General features: G+C 43.1%; 1 protein-coding gene across 1 annotated transcript in view; it reads right to left on the bottom strand.

Moving 5' to 3' along the window:
* The window catches only part of atf2 (activating transcription factor 2), a 155,168-nt gene that overhangs the window by 63,176 nt on the left and 67,262 nt on the right, over positions 1 to 24,730 (bottom strand). Inside the window, exons 6-8 of the mRNA XM_043693568.2 lie at positions 23,405 to 23,577; positions 22,394 to 22,508; positions 17,531 to 17,638 (exon numbers count right to left, since the gene is read on the bottom strand). Coding sequence (XP_043549503.1) covers positions 17,531 to 17,638; positions 22,394 to 22,508; positions 23,405 to 23,577 — 396 coding nt within the window. The remainder of the gene's footprint in view (positions 1 to 17,530; positions 17,639 to 22,393; positions 22,509 to 23,404; positions 23,578 to 24,730) is intronic.

Genomic DNA, 24,730 nt, shown 5'->3' with positions numbered 1-24,730 from the left:
GGAAAGGCAAATCAGAGCAGGACTTATACACTTAATGGTAAGGTCCTGGGGAGCATTGCTGAACAAAGAGACCTCAGTGTGAAGGTTCATAGTTCCTTGAAAGTACAGTCACAGGGAGAGATGATAGTGAAGGCAGCATTTGGTATGGTTTCCTTTATCGGTCAATGCAGCGAGTTGGGAAGTCATGCTGTCACTGTACAGGACATTAGTTAGGACACTATTGGAAAGATGTTGTGAAACTTGAAAGGGTTTAGAAAAGACAAGAATGCTCCCCCAGTTGGTGTGTTTGAGCTATAGGGAAAGGCTGAATGGACTTGAGCTATTTTCCATGGAGTGTCAGAGGCTCAGGGGTGACCTGATAGAGATTTATAAAATCATGAGGCCCATGGATCGGGTAAATAGATAAGGTCTTTTCCCTGGGGGTGGAGAGTCCAAAACTAGAGGGCACAGGTTTAAGATGAGAGGGGAAAGAGTTAAAAGGGGATCTAAGGGGCAACTTTTTCACACAGAGGGTGGTGCATGTATAGAATAAGCTGCCAGAGGAAGTGGTGGTGATGAGTACAATTACAACATTTAAAAGGCATCTGAATGGATATATGAATAGGAAGGATTTAAAGGGATATGAACCAAATGCTGACAAATGGGACTAGTTTATTTAAGATATCTGTTCGGCATGGACAAGTTGGACCAAACAGTCAGTTTCCATGCTGTAAGTCTTTACACTTCTATGCTCCAAATAAACTCATCAATCATATTAATAGTTGATTAAAAACTATAACCATACATTTACCTGTAATCTATAATCATTTCAAAATGCTCAGACATTGGAGGTGGAGGTGGTGGTGTGCTTCAGATGACAGAGGGAATCTGTGTTACTCTGGTAATATGCACTTTTACACACATTCTGCAGTCTGATTCATTTGGAACGTGGTAGCAAAGGCCTCCAATTTTCTTTCCATCATGTCTGACCAGGATTTCTCCCTCTCTTACCTCCAGCCATTGGCATTTGTTGGAAGGATTTACAGGCTTACAGTCAAGCTGTTGATCACATTATTAACATACCTTTCTTGAACATCCAGCGTGAATTCAATTTGGACCTTCTCACTGAGGGGCGAGGAGAGTATGCATTGTGCTACAACATTTAATACCTCATGTGGTCAGAAGAGGGGTTAAAAAATAAATGGTGTGTAGGTATAAGCAAACTGTTAGTAAACCTTAACATGATATATGATCAAGAAAGGTTTACTATACAGATTCCTAGCACGAAGAAATTTTTTTGATGTGGAGAGACGGAGCAGAACAGGCCTATACCCTCTGAAGTTTAGAAGAATAAATATGATCTAACTGAAACGAGAGATCTTCTTGAGGACTTATCAGGATAAATGTTGACAGCCATGTGGAGAGGGACAGAAATAACCCTGCTTTCATTGTTCTTGAAGAGAAACCACTACAATTCTTAGTGACACATACAGCAGCAGAAATGGGATATAAGCTACCAAACATCAGCTGGTAATAACAGAAATCATCTCCAATCTATTTATTACAATTGCATCTCTTTTCTCAGTCACAATACATCACCTTACAGACAACATGTAAGTGATGTAGCTTACACCATCAAGAAAAGTGAAGGTCCAGAGGTCTGAGAAAAATGAATCAACAAAGGGACAAGGAAAAAAAGCTGCAAAAAGTAAATACGAGAAAAAAAGCTTTGCAAAAACACTAAGGCTAATTGTAAGAGTTTTGTACATTAAAAGTAAAAAAGAGTGGCTGAGGATAATATGGATCAATTAAAGATAGACAGTGGTGATACACTAACCGACAATAACATAATGGCAGATTTATGAAGCCAGTATTTTGCATCCATTTTCACAGCAGAAGAGGAGGATAAAATACTAAAGGTGGAAGGAAAATTAAAAATAAATCAAGTGGAGGAATTTATTAGATTCAGTATAAGTAACAAAATGGTAATGGAGAAATTAACGAGATTCAAAATAGATAAATCTCTAGGACCTGGTAGTTTCTACTCCAAGGTATTAAAAGGTGAAGGAATTGCAGAAGTGTTAATCATATTCTTTCAAAGCTCTCAGTTCAGAAAATGTACCCTTAGATTAGAAATTCGCCAACATCACTATTATTTAGGAAATGTAGGGGGGCAAATATAGACCTGTCAGTTGTGGAGCAGCTGCTAGAGTTTGTCAATAGCGACAGAGTACCAGAGGCACATTAACAATTTATGAATTGATCAGAGACAGCCAACATAGACTTGCAAAACACAAATCACAGAATCATAGGATGGAATGTTTGCCACAGAGTAGGGACTGCGTTGATTTCTGATCAGAAACTCACCTCCAGGGAAAAACTAATGAAGAGTTTAGATTTTCATGTGAGTTAGCTGTTAATTGCCATGATGATGATGGGTTCCCTAGTCAATTAAAGGCTAAAAGTGAGTTCTTGAAGTTGAAGAGTCAGAAGCCTCACTGCACCTGAATACAGTACAGCATTAGAAACTAGGATGGCACCTCAACAAGGACTTGCCTTCTCAGTTGCTTAAACAAAAAAAACTGTGAGGGAACTACGGTGAGGTTGGGTGAGAGAGGTGGTGAGGTGGCCACTTCCACATTACTTTTCAGCTGTGCTCCCATTCATGTAGATATGGAAGGTCTGTAGACTGCTTAGCAGCTTGGCATGTCAGCCTTGTGCTGAGTACTTAACGCTACATAGTTGATTTGGAATCTTCCTCCCCCCCAATCTATTCATTAAGAGAGACTGCAGGCTGACTGGAAAATCCCACTTGCCCTCCTAAATCTAACATAAACAAGACTCTTAATTACCTGTCCACCTCGAGATTGAGCAACCTTCTCAAAATGGGCATTGCAAGGAATAGTGACCCATATTTTGTGCCTTCCCTCATTGCTTTTGAACAGTTCATCCACTTTACCAACACCTTCCACCCCGACCTCAAATTCACCTGGACAGTCTCAGATTCCTCCCTCCCCTTCCTCGACCTTTCTATTTCTATCTCAGGCGACCGAATCAACACGGACATCTACTACAAACCGACCGACTCCCACAGCTACCTGGACTACACCTCCTCCCATCCTGCCCCCTGTAAAAACGCCATCCCATTCTCCCAATTCCTTCGACTCCGCCACATCTGCTCCCAGGAGGACCAGTTCCAAAAACGCACAACCCAGATGGCCTCCTTCTTCAAGGACCGCAAGATCCCCCCCAACGTGGTCGACGATGCCCTCCACCGCATCTCTTCCACTTCCCGCTCCTCTGCCCTTGAGCCCCGCCCCTCCAACCGCCACCAGGACAGAACCCCACTGGTCCTCACCTACCACCCCACCAATCTCCATGTACAGCGCATCATCCGCCGTCATTTCCGCCACCTCCAAACGGACCCCACCACCAAGGATATATTTCCCTCCACTCCCCTATCAGTATTCCGTAAAGACCACTCCCTCCGTGACTCCCTCGTCAGGTCCACACCCCCCACCAACCCAACCTCCACTCCCGGCACCTTCCCCTGCAATCGCAGGAAGTGCAAGACTTGCGCCCACACCTCCCCCCTCACCTCCCTCCAAGGCCCCAAAGGAAACTTCCATATCCGCCACAGATTCACCTGCACCTCCACACACATCATCTATAGCATCCTCTGCACCCGATGTGGACTCCTCCAAATTGGGGAGACAGGCCGGCTACTTGCGGAGCATTTTAGAGAACACCTCTGGGACACCCGGACCAACCAACCCAACCACCCTGTGGCTCAACATTTCAATTCCCCCTCCCACTCCACCAAGGATATGCAGGTCTTTGGACTCCTCCATCGCCAGACCACAACAAAACGATGGTTGGAGGAAGAGCGCCTCATCTTCCGCCTAGGAACCCTCCAACCACAAGGGATGAACTCGGATTTCACCAGTTTCCTCATTTCCCCTCCCCCCACCTTGTCTCAGTCTAATCCATCGAATTCAGCACCGCCTTCCTAACCTGCAATCTTCTTCCCGACCTCTCCGCCCCCACCCCAATCTGACCTATCACCCTCACCTTTACCTCTTTCCACCTATCACATTTCCGACGCCCCTCCCCCAAGTCCCTCCTCCCTACCTTTTATCTTAGCCTGCTGGACAAACTTTCCTCATTCCTGAAGAAGGGCTTATGCCCGAAACATCGATTCTCCTGTTCCCTGGATGCTGCCTGACCTGCTGCGCTTTTCCAGCAACACATTTTCAGCGTTTATGAATTCTACAAGGTCTCAAAATTCAGGGCATATAGCAAACTTTTGTTCGATTTCTGCATTTCACCCCATTCCACTAGTCTTTTTCCACAGCCCTGTAATTAATTTTTCTCAAGTATTTAGTCAATTTGGTTTGGAATGTTACAGTATAAACTGCTTCTTCTATCTTTCAGACACTGGGTGCAGAGAAAGGTTTCCTCATGTTCCTTCTGGTTCTTTTGCCAATCAGCTTAAATCTGTCTATTATAATTAGAACACAGAACAGTACAGTGTAGGGCCTTCGGCACTCGATGTTGTGCCGATCTTTTATCCTACCCTAGATCAAACTAACTTACATACCCTTCATTTTACTACCATTCAAGTGCCTATCCAAGAGTCGCTTAAATGTTCCTAATGTATGTGACGCTAAGACCACTGCTGGCAATGCATTCCATGCACCCACATGTAAAGAACTGACCTTTGACGTGCCCCCTAAACCTTCCTCCAATCACTTTAAAATTATGCCCCCTTGTGATAGCCATTTCTGCCCTGGAAAAAAGTCTCAGACTATTCATCCTATCTGTACTTCTCATCATCTTGGACACCTCTATCCAGGCACCTCTTATCCATCTTCACTCCAATGAGAAAAGCCCACCTCCCTCAACCTTTCTTCAGAAGACATGCCCTCTGGTCCAGGCAGCTTCCTGATAAATCTCCTCTGCACCATCTCTAAAGCTTCCACATCCTTCCTATTATGAGGCAACCAGAACTGAACACAATATTCCATGTGCAGTCTAACTAGGTCTCTATAGAGCTGAAGCATAACCTCGCAGCTCTTACGCTCAATCCCCCCACTAATAAAAGCCAACAAATCATACGCCTTCTTAATAACCCTATCAACTTAGGTGGCAACTTTGAGGAATCATGGACATGGACCCAAAGATGCCTCTATGCCACCACACTGCCAAGAATCCTGCCTTTAACCCTGTATTCAAATATGACCTTTCAAAATGAATCACTTCACACTTTTCCAGGTTGAAACAATCTGCCCTTAACAGTTCAGTTCTGCATTCTATGAATGTACTACTGCAATCTACAACAGCCCTCCACACAATCTACCACTGAACCAGTCTTCGTGTCATCAACAAATTTACTAACTCACCCTTTCACTTCCTCACCCAAGTCATTTATAAAGAGCAGAGGTCAGAGAACAGATCCCTGCAGAACACCACTGGTCACCAAGCTCCAGGATGAATACTTTCCATCTACTCCCACCCTCTCTCTTCTATGGGCCAGCCAATTCTGAATCCAGACAGCCAAATTTCCCTGTATCCCATGCCTCCTTACTTTCTCAATGAGCCTACCATGGGGAACCTTATCAAACACCTTGCTAAAATCCATGTACACCACATCCACTACTCTACCTTCATCAATGCGTTTTGTCACATCCTCAAAGAATTCAATAAGGCTTGTGAGGCATGACATGCCCCTCACAAAGCCATGCTGACCATCTCTAATTAAACTATGATTTTCTAAGTGATCATAAATCCTGTTTCTCAGAATTCTCTCCAATAATTTACCCACCACATATGTAAGACTGACTGGTCTGTAATTTGCAAGATTATCCCTATTCCCTTTCTTGACAATGGGAATAACATTTACCACCTTCCAATCATCTCGTACCACTCCAGTGGACAGTGAGACCGCAAAGACGATCACCAAAGCATGTCAATCCCTTCTCTCACTTGCTTTTTAGCCTTGGGTATATCCCTTCTGGCCCAAGGGACTTATCTATCCTCATGTTTTTCAAAACTTTCAGCACATCCTCCTTCTTAACACCAACTTGTTTGAACGTATCAGCCTGTTTCATGCTGTCCTCACAAACATCAAGGTCCCTCTCAGTACTGAATACTGAAACAAAATATTCATTAAGGACCTCCCCTACCTCCTCCAACTCGAGTCACAAGTTCCCTCCACTATCTTGATCGGCCCTCCCCTTACTCTGGTCATGCTCATGTTCCTCACATAAGTGTAGAATGCCTCAAGGTTTTCTTTAATCCTACTTGCTAAAGCTTATTCATGCCCCCGTCTAGCTTTCCTAAGTCCATTCTTCAGTTCCTTCCTGGCTACCTCGTAACCCTCTAGAGTACTGTCAAATTTGTTCTTAAATTTCTCTGCTACCAAGGAGAATAACCCCACATTATTCAGTCTCTCCACAAATGAAGTCTCTCATTTTTGGGTACCATTCTAAAATAGTCCTTTCTGCCCCTTCTCTAAGCCTTTGACATATTGTGGTGATCAGAGTTGAACAAAACACTCAAACTTTGAAATTTTGCTCGATCCATGTACAGTTCACTAATATATCAGAAAGTGTACCTCTCTAATACCAGACTGAGATGCAGCAGTGGTCTTTCCTTTCAGTATGAAAAACTACTCCACTACTATCCTCTATGAGCAAATTTTGTACACGTTCTATTACTGTAACTTTAAAATTTTTTGGAACTCATTTTGATGTGATCATGATTGACTAATCTCCGAGGAGATCACTAATAAATTGAAGAGAAGGTCTATGAAAGGTTATCTAAATAGACTTCCAGAGAACCATCAATTAACGTCAGTAGGGATTATAAGTAAAAAATAAGTTGCAACTGGAGCTCGCTTCGGTTGAATGCTGTTTGTGGGGTAGAAAGTATGCACTCCACTTGGAAGAAATTGACAGGTCATGTTCCCGAAGGATCATTTCCGGGGTCTCATTAGGTTTATTTCCATCAGATTTATTACTGACTTTTACAAAGGAAGAGAGAATTCTATATCCAAGTTTGCAAGTTATACTAGAAGAAACAACAAGTTGCAAAGGAACATATATCAAGTGAATGGAAGAAACTAAGGTACGTCGGTGATAAAGGGGAGTAAGGAAAACTGAAAGAGTCATGGGAAGATATGGCAGTTCTGCACTATAAATGATGGGCAAAAAGTGAGGATAAAGGAGTAAGACAGGGTAGAAAGGCAATGAAAGGAAAGAAATGGAGGCAGTAAGAAAGTGAGAGGATGGGAACTGATTATCAGATCTGGTGTCAAGCAGAATTGTCGCAGGTAAATTGAAGGATTGTAGAATTTATTATCTCAAAAATATGGCCTTATCTACACATTCACTATTATAATAATGTACACATAAATGGTAACTTAGTTTGCAATACAGAGTGACTCCAACAGCACAGGTTCAATTCTTGTACTGACTTCGGCTACCATGAAAGTCCCACCTTCTCAACCTTGCTGAGGCAAGGTGACATTCAGATTAAACTACTACCAGTCGTCCCTCTCTATTGAAGATGCAGCCATACAACAATTGGGTGCAGAGGTGACTTTATTGTACATATAATTGGCAAATGAATTTCAAAGTAGTTAAAAGTGAAGTATTTGGTATGAAAATAAAGAGGTTGTATTTTATTTGGCAATTAAAAATCTAAATCTAGGAAGAGATATGGGAATAAGGATACATAAATCACAAAACATTGTGACACAGGCCAATAAGCCCATTACAGAAGCAACCTTGCCTGTGAGGTGATATATTTTGGAAGGTCAAGTCATACAGTCATAGAGAAGTACAGCACAGAAAGAGACCCTTTGGTCCAACTTGCCCATGCTGGCAAGATATCCCAAACCAACCTAGTTCCATTTGCCAGCACCTGGCCCATGTCTCTCTAAACCCGTCCTACTCATAAACCTATCCAGATGCCTTTTAAATGTTGTAATTGTACTAGCCTCCACCACTTCCTTTAACAGCTCATTCCATATATGCACCACTCTGCGTGAAAAAGTTGCCCCTTAGGTCCCTTTTAAATCTTTTCACTAAACCTTTGCCCTTCAGTTCTGGACTCCCCATCCCAGGGAAAAGACCTTGCCAATTTATTCTATCCATGCGCCTCATGACTTTATAAACCTCTATGGTCACACCTCAGCCTCCGAAGCTCCAGGGAAAACAGCCTCAGCCTATTCAGCTTATAGATCAAATCCTTCAACCCTGGCAACATCCTTGTAAATCTTTTCGGAACCCTTTCAAGTTTCACAACACCCTTTGAACAGGAAGGAGAACAAATTGTATACAATATTTTAACAGTGGCCTAACCAATGTCCTGTATAGCTGCAACATGACCTCCCAGCTCACACACTCAACGTTCTGACCAATAAAGGAAAGCAAGCCAAATATCATCTTCACTATCCTCTTGACTGGCAACTCTACTTTCAAGGAACTATGAACCTGCACTCCAAGGTCTCGTTGTTCAGCAGCAATTCCCAGGACCTTGCCATTAAGTGTATAAGTTCTGAACTGACTTACCTTTCCAAAATGCAGCACCTCACATTTATCTAAATTAAACCCAGCGGCCCATCTGATCAAAATCCCGTTGTACTCTGAGGTAACCTTCTTCATTGTTTACTACACCTCCAATTTCGGTGTTTTTGGTGTCATCTGCAAACTTACTAACCATACCTCCTATGTTCACATCCAAACCATTTATATAAATGACGAAAAGCAGTGGACCCAGCACAGATCCTCTTGGCACATCACTGGCCTCCAATCTCAAAATCAACCCTCCATCACCACCCTCTGACTTCTACTTTTGAGTAGTTCTGCATCCAAATGGCCAGTTCTCCCTGTATTCCATATGATGCAACCTTGCTAACCAGTCTATCACGAAGAACCTTGTCAAATACCTTGTACTGGTGGAAATTATACAGTGAATGGCAGGCCCCTAAGAGTATTGACATAGAGGGATTTGGATATACAGGTCCAAAGATCACTGAAAGTAGCAACGCAGGTACGTAAGGTAGTAAAAAAGGCTTATGGCATGCTTGCTTTCCTTGGAAGGGGCACTGAGTAGAAGGCTAGAGAAATTATGCTGGAGCTTTAAAGAACTTTAGTTAGGCCACACTTGGAATATTGTGTACAGGTGGACTACAGCAGTTCAAGACGACAGCTCACCACTATCGTCTCAAGGGCAACTAGGGACTGGCAATAAATGGTGGCCAGCGAGTAACACCCACATCCCACAAAATAAATAAATAAGTAAATAAAGTTCTGGTCACCACACTACTAGAAGGATGTGGATACATTGGAGAGGGTGCAGCAAAACTTCTACCAAGCTTCGCCTCGTAAGGGGGATTTTAACTATGAAGAATGGTTGGATAAGCTGCGTTTTTTTCACTGGAACGCAGGAGGTTGAGGGGCGACATAACAGAGGTTTATAGAGCAAAGTATGAGGCTTTTTCCCAGTTTGGAGGGGTGAATTATTATTGGACATAGGTTCAAGATGTGAGGAGGGCAAGTTTAAAGAGATGTGCAAGGCAAATGTTTTTCACACAAAGGGTGGTGAGTGCCTGGAATGTGTTGCCAGAGATGGTGGTGGAGGCAGACACAATAGCAGCATTCAAGAAGCACGTGGATGAATACATGAATAGAAATGGACTGGAGGGATACAGATCCTGAGTGAAGACAGTTTTACAATCGAAGGGCAAAATGTGGTAGTACAGGCTTGGAGGACCAAAGGGCCTGCTCCTGTGCTGTGTTGTTCTTTGTTTGTATCTAGAGGGAGCAAAGAATAAGTAAAGATATATTGCTAAACCTGTACTGAATCTTTGTTAGAACACACTTGGAGCAACATCTACAGTTCCTTTCACAATATTAAAAATGGGATATGGAAGCACTGGAAAGTGATCAATTTAGATTAGAAGGATGATATCAGACTGCAAGACTTTTCTTTTAAATTTGTTCAAGGTAAGTGGGAATTGCTAGCCAGGCCAGCATTTATTGCCCCTCCCTAGGTTCCCATGAAAAGGTGAAGGTGATGGCCTTCTTAAACAGCTGCAATCCTTGGGTTGTAGGGACACATAAGGTGTCAATTAAATTCCAGAAGTTTGACCCAGTGAGAGTAAAGGAATGGAAATATGCTTCTCGGACAGAATGATGCGAGAGTTAGAGGGGAACACTCAGATGGTGGTGTTGCCCTTGCCCTTCAAGGTGGTAGAGTCATGGGTTTGAAAGGTTCTGTCGGAGAAGCAATGAGACAAATAAAAGAAGCATATAAAAAGAACAGAGCAATAATTGTGTGTGTCTTTAATCTTCATGTTGATTGGATTGATGAAATTGGAATGGGTAGTTATGACAACAAACTCAGAGAGCATTAGAGCTAGTTTTCTACAGTAATATGCCATGGAGCCAACCAGGGAGCAAGCTATCTTGGATCTGGCAATGTTTAATGAGGCAGGCCAAATAAATGACCCAAGACTAAAAGATCCCCTAAGAAGTAGCGATTGTAACATTACAGAACATGATACTCTATTCAAGAATGAGGAACTTGGATCAGAAACTACAATATTGTGCTCAAATAAAGGAAATTACAATGAAATGAGCATAGAGTTAGCTAAAATGAAGTTGGGTATATAGATTAGTGGGTAGTATGTGGGCACAGTGGTTAGAACTGGTTCCTCACAGCACCCGGGATCAATTCCAGCCCTGGGAAATTGTCTGTGTGAAGTTTACATGTTCTCTCTGTGTCTGTGTGGGTTTCCTCTGGGTATTCCAGTTTCCTCCCACAGTTCGAAGATAAGCAGGTTAGGTGGATTGGACATGGTAAAGATTGTTATGTATTGTACAGAGATGAGCAGGTTAGGGGGTTAGCCATCGTAAAAAAAAACCACATGTAGTTACAGGGAAGATTAGGTGGGATGCTCTTCGGAATTTCATGGGGCAAATCACCTCTTTCTGCACTGTAGGGATTTTATGATTTGCAGGAATGACAGTAAGCAAACAATGGCAGATATTTCAGGAGATAATTCGTGACTCTTGGCAAAAATACATATCAGTAAGTAGGAAAGATTCTCAAAGAGGGATTAACCAACCATGGCTAATCAAGGAAGTTGAGAATATTATGTTGAAAGAAAAGGCCAAAGTTACTGATAACCACAAAGACTGGAATTCAGAATCCAGTAAAGGAGAATGAGAAAGATAATAAGAACATAGAAAATAAACGAGGGCAAATTAGCAAAACCAATATAAAACTAACAAGAGCTTCTTTAACTATGTGAAAAGCCAGTGGTCAAAGTGAACAAAACCCCTTAGAAAATGAATCTAGGGAGTTTTGGGAACTAGGAAATGGCAGAGGAGTGTTTTGTTATCATCTTTATGGAGGAAGATACTTTGAATATTTTGTTACTACTAAAGAATACAGAGGAGGAATTAAGTAATGATCCCCATCACTAAAGTAGCAGCATTAGACAAACTGAGACAGTTACTAAATGTAGGTAAATCCTCTGCCTTGATGCCTTGCATCCTAGGTTCCTAAAAGAGGTAGCTACAGAGTTAGAGGTTGGATTTTTCAAAACACCATTAGATTTTGGAGAAGTACCAGAAGATTGGAAGATTACAAATGTGACACTACTATTCAAAAAGGGAAGAAAGCGAAAAGCGTGTAACTCTAGGCTGATTAGCTTAAGATCTATTGCACAGAAAACACAGAAAGCTACCACGTGTGTAGCATATAAGGTTAATGGAATAGGTAAAAACAATGACTGCAGATGCTGGAAACCAGATTCTGGATTAGAGTGGCGCTGGAAAAGCACAGCAGTTCAGGCAGCATCCGAGGAGCAGGAAAATCGACGTTTTGGGGAAAAGCCCCTCATCAGGAATACAGGCAGAGAGCCTGAAGGGTGGAGAGATAAACGAGAGGAGGATGGGGGTGGGGGTGGGGAGGAAGTAGCATAGAGTACAATAGGTGAGTGGGGGTGGGGATGAAGGTGCTAGGTCAGGGAGGAGGGTGTGGGGAGGTAGCAAAGAGTACAATGGGTGGATGGGGGGTGGGATGAAGGTGATAGGTCAGAGAGGAGGGTGGAGTGGATAGGTGGAAAAGAAGACAGGCAGGTTGGACAAGTCATGGGGACAGTGCTGAGCTAGAAGTTTGGAACCAGGGTGAGGTGGGGGGGGGGGGGGGGGGAAGGGGAAATGAGGAAACTGTTGAAGTCCACATTAATGCCCTGGGGTTGAAGTGTTCCGAGGCGCAGGATGAGGCGTTCTTCCTCCAGGCGTCTGGTGGTGAGGGAGCGGCGGTGAAGGAGGCCCAGGACCTCCATGTCCTCGGCAGAGTGGGAGGGAGAGTTGAAATCTTGGGCCACAGGGTGGTGTGGTTGATTTGTGCAGCTGTCCCGGAGATGTTCCCTAAAGCGCTCTGCTAAGAGGCTAATGGAATGTTGGCTCTTATTTTGAGGTGCTGGAGTATAACAATAGAGAAGCATTACTGTAACTGTATAAGATTATCGTTAAGACCACATCTGGAGTATTGAGTGAAGTTTTGGTCCCCTTATTTAATGGAAAGAAACAATTTCTTTGGAGGTAATTCAGAGAAGGTTCACTACGATGATCCCTGGTATGGACAGACTGTCTTATGAGCAAAGGCTAAACATGCTGGGGCTCTACTCACTGAAGTTCAGAAGACTGAAATGTGATCTCACTAAAACATATAGAATTCTTGAGGGGCTTGACAGGGTAACACAGAGTATGCCTCCCCTCAGAAGAGTCCAGGACTAGAAGTATAGTCTCAGAATAAAGGGGTGCCATTTTAACACTGAGATGAGAAGGAATTTCTCCTCTGAGAAGGTTAAGTGTCTTTGGAACTCCTTTCCACAGACAGTTGTGAGCATAAAATCTTTGTGTACATTTAGGGCTGTGACAGGTAGATTCTAATAAGTGGGGGAATCAAGGGTTACAGGGAAAGGGCAGGAGAGTAGGTGCGAGGAATGTCAGATCAGTCAAGATCCTATTGAATGGCGAAGCAGGCTCAAGTGGCCGAAGGGTCTACTTCTGTTCCTATTTCTTATGTCCTTGTAAATGGGATAAACTACTTCCACAATGCACCAGTGGTGAAGGCAGGGAATGGTGAAGATGGTGGATGGGGTGTCCTTAAAGGTGGTTAGTTTGAGTGTTCTTTAAACTGTACTCATTTATATAAATTGGTAACAGAATCGATCCCTGTGGCACAACATTCATTACATCTTGTCAACCTGAGAATCCATTTATGCCTGCTCTCGGCTTCCTATTAACCAGCCAATCTTCTATCCATGTCAATTTAATACCCCATACACCATAAACTTTCATTTTCTACAATAATCAGTGATGTGGCACAATATTAAATACCTTCTGAAAATCAAAGTGCAACACATCCATCATTTTGCCTTTGTTCACCAAGCTAACTCCTCAAAGAAGTGCAACGGATTGGTTAAACATTATTTCCCTTTCACAAAACCTGTTGACTCTGCCACTTGATTACCTTGAATGTATCTAAGTACCATGCTGTAACTTCTTTAAAAATAGCATCCAATATTTAACTGGCTTGTAGTTCCCTGCTTTCTGTCTCCTTCCTTTTTTACAAGACGCAGTCACATTTGCTATCTTTTAATCTAATGGGATCTTCGCCAAATGAAGGGAGTTTTGAAGAATTAAAGCCAATGAATTAACTACGTTAAAATGCACTTCTTAAAAGACCTTCCACACCTTGGCACCTGTCAGCTTGCAATTTCAATTTACTCAGTAGCACTTTCCTCTGATGGTTACGATTTTCCTCAGTTCCTCTCTCCTTTCAATATCCTGATTTGTTGCTGCTTCTGGGATATTGCTTATATCCTGTACAGCAAAGATCGATGCAAAATGCCCGTTAAATTCATTGTCATCTCCTTATTTATCATACTAATTCTGCAGTCTCACTTTTTAAAAGACCAATGTTCCCTTTGTTAACTCTTTGCTTTTAAAATATTCATTGAAACTCTTACTATCTATTTTTATTTTTCTGGCTCAATTTCCCTCAATTTTCATTACTTTTTGACTATTCTTTCCTTTATTAAAAAATATTCAACTGAATCTTCTAATTTGTCACCTATCTTTGCACAACGATATGCAACTGAGAGAGTAGGGAGTGAAGAATACTAAAATAGCTCTTTCCAGGCATATCAGTCAAGTAACATTAGCCATGCGGCTGGTGCAGCCACCACCCCCACGCTGATTGATGACGTCACTTCCGCCGCCATCACGACCGCTTCCACTGCCACTTCTGCCCCTCACGTGGCATCACTTCCACCCCTCACATCATCGCTGATGTCATACGCTCAGTGACTGCCGTGTTTTCCACCACTTCTACCCCCACCAACGCCACTCACCTGCATTCTGCTGACATGCCCCCCGCAGATCCCACTGTCACCATCCCTGCCCCCCAGAACCCTGAGGGGAACACCACCCCTGCTCATGACTCCACCCCCATTTCCCCTAACACCACACCCACTCCAGTTACGGGCTCCGCCCCCACACCAGATTCCAGCTCCCAGCCCTGCCGAGTTTTCGCCATCCCTCCAGACCTCTCCCTCAGAGGACGAACGATCAGTCCTCAAAGGACTCACCTTCATCCCCCTCTGCCCAGGCATCAATGAATTTAATACACGCCGTGACGTCGAACACTTCTTTCGCCGCCTCCGCCTCCGAGCTTACTTTCACAATCAGGACACCCGCCCACCTTCCGAGGACCCCTTTGCCCACCTCCAACACACTCCATCCACCTGGACATCCCGTGCTGGCCTATTACCTGCCCTCAACCTCTTCATTTCCATCTGCCGCCAGGACATTAACCGCCTCAACCGGTCTACCCCCCTCCCCCACTCCAACCTCTCACCCTTACAATGCGCAGCCCTCCAATCCCTCTGCTCCAATCCCGACCTCACCATCAAGCCAGCAGTGGGGGCTGGCGCACTGACCTCTACATCGCTGAAGCCAGACGCCAACTCAGGGACACCTCTTCCTACTGCCCCCTCGACCATGACCCCACCCCCCATCACCAAACCATCATCTCCCAGACTATACAGAACCTCATCACCTCAGGAGATCTCCCACACACAGCTTCCAACCTCATAGTACAGGAACCCTGCACTGCCTGGTTCTACCTCCTTCCCAAGATCCACAAGCCTGACCACACTGGCTGAGCCATTGTCTCAGCATGTTCTTGCCCCACTGAACTCATTTCTACTGACCTCGATACTGTCCTATTCCCCCCAGTCCAGGAACCCCTCATATAAGTTCAAGACACCACCCACACCCTCCACCTCCTCCAAGACTTCCATTTCCCCAGCCCCCAACGCCTCATCTTCACTATGGATATCCAGTCCATCTACACCCCCATACGCCATGACCAGGGCCTCCAACCCCTCCATTTCTTCCTCTCCTGACGTCCCCAATAGTACCCTTCCACCGACACTCTCATTCGTTTGGCTGAACTGGTCCTCTCCTTCGAATCCTCCCACTTCCTCCAGACCAAAGGGGTAGCCATGGGCACATGTATGGGCCCCAGCTATGCCTGTCGCTTTGTTGGCTACGTAGAACAGTCCATCTTCGATAATTACACCGGCACCACTCCCCATCTCTTCTTCCGCTACATTTATGACTGTGTAGGCGCCACCTCGTGCTCCTGCGAGGAGGTTGAGCAATTCATCAACTTCACCAACACATTCCACCCTGACCTTAAATTTACCTGGACCATCTCTGACACCTCCCTCCCCTTCCTGGACCTCTCCATCTCCATTAATGATGACCGACTTGACACTGACATTTTTTACAAACCCACCGACTCCCACAGCTACCTGGATTACACCTCTTCCCACCATACCTCCTGCAAAAATGCCATCCTGTATTCCCAATTCCTCTACCTCCGCCGTATCTGCTCCCAGGAGGACCAGTTCCACCACAGAACACACCAGATGGCCTCCTTCTTTAGAGACCGCAATTTCCCTTCCCACGTGGTTAAAGATGCCCTCCAACACATCTCATCCACATCCCGCACCTCCGCCCTCAGACCCCACCCCTCCAACCGTAACAAGGACAGAACACCCCTGGTGCTCACCTTCCACCCTACCAACCTTTGCATAAACCAAATCATCCGCCGACATTTCCGCCACCTCCAAACGGACCCCACCACCAGGGATATATTTCCCTCCCCACCCCTTTCCGCCTTCCGCAAAGACCGTTCCCTCCGTGACTACCTGGTCAAGTTCCACGCCCCCCCCCCCACACACACACACACACACACACACACACACACAACCCACCCTCCCATCCTGGCACCTTCCCTGCCACCGCAGGAATTGCAAAACCTGCGCCCACACCTCCTCCCTCACTTCCATCCAAGGCCCTAAAGGAGCTTTCCGCATCCATCAAAGTTTTACCTGCACATACACCAATATCATTTATTGTATCCGTTGCTCCAGATATGGTCTCCTTTACATTGGGGAGACTGGACGCTTCCTAGCAGAGTGCTTTAGAGAACATCTCTGAGACACCCACACCAATCAACCACACCGTCCTGTGGCCCAACATTTCAACTCCCCCGCCCACTCTGCCGAGGACATGGAGGTCCTGGGCCTCCTTCACCGCCGCTCCCTCACCACCGGACGCCTGGAGGAAGAACGCCTCATCTTCCGCCTCGGAACACTTCAACCCCAGGGCATCAATGTGGACTTCAACAGTTTCCTCATTTTCCCTTCCCACACCTCCCCTTGTTCCAAACTTCCAGCTCAGCACTATCCCCATGACCTGTTTTACCTGCCTATCTTCTTTTCCACCTATCCAGTCCACCCTCCTCCCCGACCGATCACCTTCATCCCCTCCCCCACTCACCTATTGTACTCTATGCTACTTTCTCCCCACCCCCACCCTCCTCTAGCTTATCTCTCCACCCTTCAGGTTCTCTGCCTTTATTCCTGATGAAGGGCTTTTGCCCGAAACGTCGATTTTACTGCTCCTCCGATGCTGCCTGAACTGCTGTGCTTTTCCAGCACCACTAACCCAGAATCTAGTAACTAACTTGAAGCCAAATCTTGAAAGATTTGCAGTCATTGTTTTTGTCACGTCATATGCCACGAGAGAGAAGCATCAGCACTTTTCATGTTTAAAACTAGTTTTAGTCGCTTCTCACACTGACAGTCTGAAAATTCACAAGGAAAACCTTGTAAATACATTAAAACAAAAAAATGAAGAATATAACTAGCAAATAATTTAAAACAATCAGTTTTTCAAATTAATCACTACAAAAAAGGGTGCATACAGATGGAATCTGACAGCAAAAGGGGATATTAAAAGAATCCCCTTTTAATCATATTGTTAATCATATTTTTATTGGGTTCCACTTTTTTTTATTGCACTCTTGATTTACACTTAAGTACTAAAAAAATGATAAACGAATAAAAGCAATAACAGTAACTTGTAGGTATACATATTTTTCTTTTTACCAGTTTAGCTTCTGACTGCATAGGTTGTGGAGAGGAAGGTTCAATGTTGCTGACTGGAGGACCTGGAATTCCAGGGATATTAGGCACCATGGTGACAGGCCTGATAATCTATCGTGTAGAAAATGGAACAGCACAATTAGAGCAGTCAATAAAATCTTTGTAATACCAATATATCTGCATTTATACCATTCTTTTCATACAGCTAAATATCCCAAGGCATTTCACAACCTGCCAACATGATTGCTTCATCAAGGAATTAAATTTCACATAACTTAGATGTGTGGTAAATTAAATACATTATAAGAATGCTGTTGCAGGATTCTTGTGGTGCAGTAGTAGTGTCCTCTTGGCCAGAAAGTCAGTATTTAATTCTCACATGCACTAGAGGCATATCACAGTATACCAAAACATTGTGATTAAAATAATTACAAACATACCTTAAAGTCAAAAGGGCAAGTGAAGAAATAAAGGAATTCTGAGGCATAATTTCCAATCAGTTGAATATATATTCCCAGAAGTGAATGAAATTTTGCAAGGTGGAGGGAGAAGAGCAGGATCAGGATTCTAACAGATCTAGATATAACTAATGCAGGAAGAATATTTCCGATTACCAGGGAGTTTAGAACTAGGGCTCAAAGTTTAAGGATACAAGGTAGGCAATTTAGGACTGAGATGAGAAGTTTTTTTTTAAGCAAGAGGGTGGCAAGCCTGTGAAATTCACTGCCACAGAAAGCAGTTAGATTAGATTAGATTACTTACAGTGTGGAAACAGGCCCTTCGGCCCAACAAGTCCACACCGACCCGCCAAAGCGCATACCCCTACATTTACCCCTTACCTAACACTATGGGCAATTTAGCATGGCCAATTCACCTGACCTGCACATCTTTGGACTGTGGGAGGAAACCGGAGCACCCGGAGGAAACCCAAGCAGACACGGGGAGAACGTGCAAACTCCACACAGTCAGTCGCCTGAGTCGGGAATTGAACCCGGGTCTCTGGCGCTGTGAGGCAGCAGTGCTAACCACTGTGCCACCGTGCCGCCCACACAGTTGAGGTCACAAAAGTGTCAAGATATAGTTCTTAGGGCTAAAGGGATCAAAGGGCATGGGGTGAACATGGAAATACAATTCTGAGTTGGACGATCAGCCACAATTAGCATCAATGGTGAAGCAGGCACGAAGAGCTGAATGGCCTGCTCCAATTTTCTGTGTTGCTATGAGCAAGATGAGATATGCAAGAGATCAGAGTGAGGAACACAGGACTCATTAATTACACCCACATTTGCTGACATGTGAATATACAAACATTTAAATTACGAGTAAGCTGATCAGTTCCTCAAAGTTCTCCACCACTTGACAAGACAATGACTGATCTGATTGTAACCTGAACACACTTTCCTGGTTATTCCCTATATCTTTTGAATGTCTTGTTAGTAATCAGCCTATCTAATTCTACCTTAAAAATAAGAAATAACCCTACCGCCACTATTCTGAGGTAACAAGTTTCAACATACATAACACTCAAAAGGGAAATAATTTCTCCGCATCCCATCTTAAATATCAGAGTCTTTAATTTTAAATTATATCAACTGATTCTAGTCTCTTCATAAGGGGAAATACCTTTCAAAACAAAAACATTCTTTTAACATTCGGGACCGCAGTTTCTCCTCCTCTGTGATTAATGATGCCCTCAACTGCATTTCCTCCATCTTCTGCACTTCTGCCCTCAAACCTCCTTCCCCCATAACAATAGAGTACCCTTAGTCCTCATGTACCATCCCACCAACCTCCAAATCCAACATATCATCCTCTGACATTTTTGCCACCAAAAAGGTATTTTCCTTCCCCACCTGTCTGCTTTCCGCAGGGACTTTCACCCCGTAACTCCCTCGTAAATTCTACACTCCGCACGACTTTCTCCACCACACCTGGTACATTTCCCGGCAACCCCAAGGGGTGCAACACCTGCCCCCACATCATCTTCTCACCTCCATCCAAGGCCCTAAAAAATCCTTCTAGATCGACCAGAGAATCACCAATACTCCATCCAACCTCATCTATCGCATTCATTGCTCCTGGTGTGGTCTCTTCCATATCAGGGAGACCAAACGCTGACTCGGGGAACGGTTGGCAGAGCATCTGCTTTCTGCACGCATCAACCAACCCGATCTTCCAGTTGCCACCCATTTTAATACTCCTTCCCACTCCCCCAGCGACATGTCAATACTTGGCCTCCTCCACTGCCAGAGTGAGGCCAAACATAAACTGGAGGAACACCTGAGACTTCATCTAAAGAGTTTACAGCCCAATGGCCTCAATATTGACTTCACCAGCTCCAAAATCTGTCCACCCCCAGCCTTATCCTATGTCCAGCATCCACTCACCGTAACTCCCCACCAACCTCCCTGACATGACCATTTTCCGACTCGCCTCTCTGCTCCACCCCTCCTCCTACCTGCAACCATCTACCTCGATCCCACCTACCCTTTCCCCAGCCCCAAACCCTCCCTCTATATAATTCTGGGCTCCCTCCCCAGTCCTGACAGAGGGCTTTGGCCTAAAATGTCAGCTTTCCTACTCCTCAGATTTGGTCTGACCTGCTGTGCTTTTCCAGCTTCACATCTATTAACTCTGGCTTCCAGCATCTGCAGTCCTTACTGTCTCCTTTCAACATTTAACCTGACAAGTTTCCTTAGGATCTTGTATGCTGCCAGAAGATAATCTTTAAGCCTTCTAAACTTCAATAAACACAGGTCCAATCTTTCTGCGCAAGACAACCTCAATTCCAGGAATTGACCAAGTTAATATTATTTGAATTTCTTCTAATGCAATTACATCCTTCCTTAAGTAAAGAGACCAAAACTGTGCACAACACATGTGTAGATTCATCATAGTCCTGCAGGACTGTAGCAAGATTTCCCGACTTTAAAACTCCATCCCTTTTATAATAAAGGCAGACATTTGATTTGCCTTCCTAATCATAAACTTGTATGCTAGCTTTTTGTGAATCATGCACAAGGACATTCAGATCTCTCTGTACAGTGGTAAATAGTATTCTGCTTTTCTATTCTTTCCACCAAACTTCAGCCCACTCTTTTCACCTACTGATATTTCTTTGCAGACTCATTTGTGTTCTCTTCACAACTTACTTTCCTACCTTGAGACCACAATACAGTCAGCCCCTTCAACCAAATCATGAATGCAGATTGCAAGTAGTTGAGGCCTCAGCACTGATCTCTATGGTACTCCACTAGTTATAGTTTGCCAACTTGAAGATGATTTGTTTATCCTGATTCTCTGCATCTTGTCAGTTATTCAATCCTCTATCTCTGCTATTAAATCATCGCCTAACACTGCAAGTCATTATCTTGTCCTGCAACCAATGTGGTATATTATTAAATACTCTTTGGAAACTCAAATGCACTGAATCTACTTGCTCATTTTATCCACCCTGTTTGTTACATCTTCAAAGGACTATAATAAATCTGACAATCATAATTTCACTTACACAAAATTATATTTGCTGTGTCTTTATAATATAATGTCTTCCTGCTCCCTCCTTAATAGATCGCAGTATTTTCTTAAAGACAGATGTTAAATGAACTGAACTATTGTTTCTTGCTTTCTGCCTCTCTACATTCTTGAATAGTGGAGTTACATTTATGGTTTTCCAATCCATTGGTGCCTTTCCAGAATCTAAGGTAGCTGTTAGCCCCATTTACTTTCTTAGTACTTTTTCCTCTAATGATGATTATGATTACTTTAAATTCCTTAATTCCTTTGATGCTCATTTTTCTCTGATTCTGAAGATGCTTTTATATCTTCTACTGTGAAGGATGATGCAAAATACTTATTCAAAGTCGCTACCATTTCCTTGTTTCCCATGATTAATTCCCCAGTCTCACCCTCTATGGTATCAAGTTGCAACTGCCCATTTCTTATTAAATGGTTGGTTTATATTTGAAATATCTGTTAAATTTGCAGCTTCAGAGTATCTAAATTTGGGCAGAACCTTCTAATTTCGCTGGCATCAAGTCTGAAGGCAGAAAGGGTATTCAATTATATGGGGTGGTGTTCTACCAGAACCCTGCTGCATTTCTACCTCCACCAGAAATAATTTCTGGGCAGAGAGGTTCACTGTCAGCTTTGATGCCCCTCCACTAATTGAGACTCTTCTGTAGCTGTACAAATTCTGCCATTGCCAGAATTAGCCCAGCTGCAAATTTGATATGCATGACAAATTCGGGCTGTTTCTCACCTTAGGTTGACAGCAGTGACGAGAAAAGGGAGTGGCCCAATGAAAGCCACACTCCTGTGCTACAGACCCAGCCCCTGTTGCATTACTTATCTACAGCATATCTGCTCCATGCTTATAGACGCTGTTGTGGATATCTTACCAGAAAGAACCCATGGCCTCCTCAGTGGTGCTCAGTGACTGCAATCCCTGCTGGCCTCTGATTAGCTAGCGGCTACTGTAAGGCATAAAATCTAGCCATTGAGTTTGATTCCAAGGAAAGGCCAAATGGTGGCCTTAAAACTAGCTGATTGGTGTGTGGTTTAGCAAGGTTTAGCAATATCAGATAGCATGGGTCCCTTATTGGCTATCCAGCCAGAAGGCAAGTCCCTGACACAACAACAAAATTCTATGTTTGGTGTGGAGAATTAAATCACAATATGCCCTTCTGTAGCAGCTTACAGACTTTCATTGCCATTAGTGAAATAAGAAACTTGCTCATTTCATATACTAACATACAAAGATTAAGCAAAGACCACACCCCTCACCGAAACATATTAAAATTGATTAACATACTACAGAAATATAAAAGGTTAATGTAATATTCTAATATGCTTTTGTCCACTTACAGGAACTGTTGTATGAATACGGACAGATGGGTTTGTGATTGATGCAGGAATAGTGACAGGCATGGTCTGTCCATTAGGTAGCTGTAACAAGAGAGGAACTGAACCAGATACTGGTCTAGAAATAAGCAAAATTTTAGAATTACTGTAACTGCAGTTCGAATAAACATTGGTACAATTATTAGAAGCATACTTTTAAATTGTACAACTGTGCAGGTGAAACAATTCAAATTGCACTAATTTATAAATGATTTCAAAGCTTTAACTACTCACCCCTTCATTCAAAATTTTTAAATTTTGTTGGAATCAATTCTATATGAAATTATGACCTTTTCCCAAAATACTTAGCTTTTTCTTAAGGTATAACCAAAAAAAAAACCTTGGAATAAAGAACTTGAACTTATACAAGCACATTACAACCAAATTAACGACTTAAAGCAGTCTTTGTAACAATGTTTAATAAGCATGGAGGTCAAGTTGCATGCAATAACATCCCATAAACAATAAATGAGATGAGCAACCAGCCTGTGGTGGTGTTAGGTCAAAACTGTTGTAGAAGAATAGGAGAAATCCCTGCTCCTATATAAACAGTGGCATAGAATATTTTACATCTATTTGACCAGGCAGAAAAGATATTAGTTTAAGGTCTCATCCAAACGGCAGTACTTTTGACAATGTAACATTCCCTTACAATTGTACTGAATTGTCAGTCCATATTGCACGCTCAAGACTACGGTGGGGCTTAAACACATTTTCTGACTCAAAAGAAACAATGCTATCAAGTGCTAACCTGACATCTAATTTCTTTTAATCTCAAATTTCGAACATCTGCAGTTGCTTCCATTCTTGCACAACTTGTTAGATTCTGATTGGATCATTCAGTTACTTTTTAATTAAGAAACTTTCAAGCAAATTTCGTTTTATCTGGACAAGCAGATGCTGAGACCAAAACTTCCCAGTATTTGATTGGACTATATTTGACATCATAAATGAAAAACAATTCTCAATACTTACACTATATTTCTGTTTGTTGGTGGAGTCTGTGTGATGACAGAAGTAGAGGTTGGAGAGGGCAAAGCCTGTTGTATGACAACACCAGTTTCTGAATTTGCAAGTAGTACATTAGGAACTTGCAAAGATGCTGGACGAATAGTTGATACAGTTTGTGTTTGTTGTAATGGGGCATCCTATATCAAAATTTCAAAATGATATTAACTTGATTTTTTAACAAGTACACATAACTCTAGCAGCTCTGCCATGTTATTTATAATAGTGAGTTCGAGGATAAGATTATTTATTCTTTGTAACACTGAATACATTATCAAGTCTACTGATGCATAGTAATCAATGCTAGAAGAGGATAGGGAGGAAGAAATCTGGAAAGAAGAACAGAAAGAGGATGACAATGACAAAGAAGAGGTAAAGGATGCAACAGAAGAGGATTGTGAGGGGAAGACACAGGAGCAGCAGCAGGTTGGACATGGGGGACAAACCAGGAGAAAGAAAACAGGTACGAAAAGAAAAACAGAATGGAGCTGGGGATGAGATGGAGGTTAGGAAGCTGTCAATAGGAAATCAAAGTCCTCAAGTGAAGTGGTGGTAAGGTGTGTAAATTTATACCTATTATCCACCAAAACACAGATCCATTTATCGGTGTTTTCCTTTTTAAGCTCTCAAGATTTGTGCATGAGATCAAATAAACAGACTGCAGCATCAGAAAGGGCTTTTGTGGGAGTGTCAAGACTCACAAAATGTTTACAAATCCTGAAATCTCAACACTTTGGTCAAATCCATAAGCTAGGAAAAGCTTTCAAAGGTGGAGGAAGAAGACTTAAGAAAGGCAGATGAGGCTCTGTCTAAAGGGCATAAAACTATTTTGCAGTGTTAAGCAGTTCTGCTCAAATAAATAAGATCCACGCTAAAAGTTAATCTGAAGATAATGGTTCAATAACAACTTGCCTTTAATGTACTAAAATGTCCCAAGCGTTTCACCAACAAATAAAATTTGATATCAAGGAACAGGCAGATTATAGAACAAATGAAGTAGGTTTAAATGGATTTTGAAAGGGAATGAGGTAGTAATGTTTAGGGATGAAACTTCTGTGCCTAGGGCCCAGATTGTTAAAAGCATGGCTGCCAAAGGTGAAGTCATTAGAATCAGGAATGACCAAGAAAGAGGCCAGAATTTGAAGAAGGCAGAGATTTTGGTGAGCTGTAAAGCTAAAAAAACGTTACGGAGGTAGGAAAAGGTGTGGCCATGGAGGAATTTGAAAACAAAGATGAGAACTTTGAGATTGAGACACTACCTTATTGGGAGGCAATCTAAACCAACAAGCAGAG

This window comes from Chiloscyllium plagiosum, unplaced genomic scaffold (assembly GCF_037043375.1).
Source record: "Chiloscyllium plagiosum isolate Xiang-an unplaced genomic scaffold, Cpla_swu_hap1 HiC_scaffold_7, whole genome shotgun sequence".
Classification (NCBI taxonomy): domain Eukaryota; kingdom Metazoa; phylum Chordata; class Chondrichthyes; order Orectolobiformes; family Hemiscylliidae; genus Chiloscyllium; species Chiloscyllium plagiosum.
Note: the sequence above shows the minus strand (reverse complement) of the source record. Positions and strands in the feature narration are given on the sequence as shown.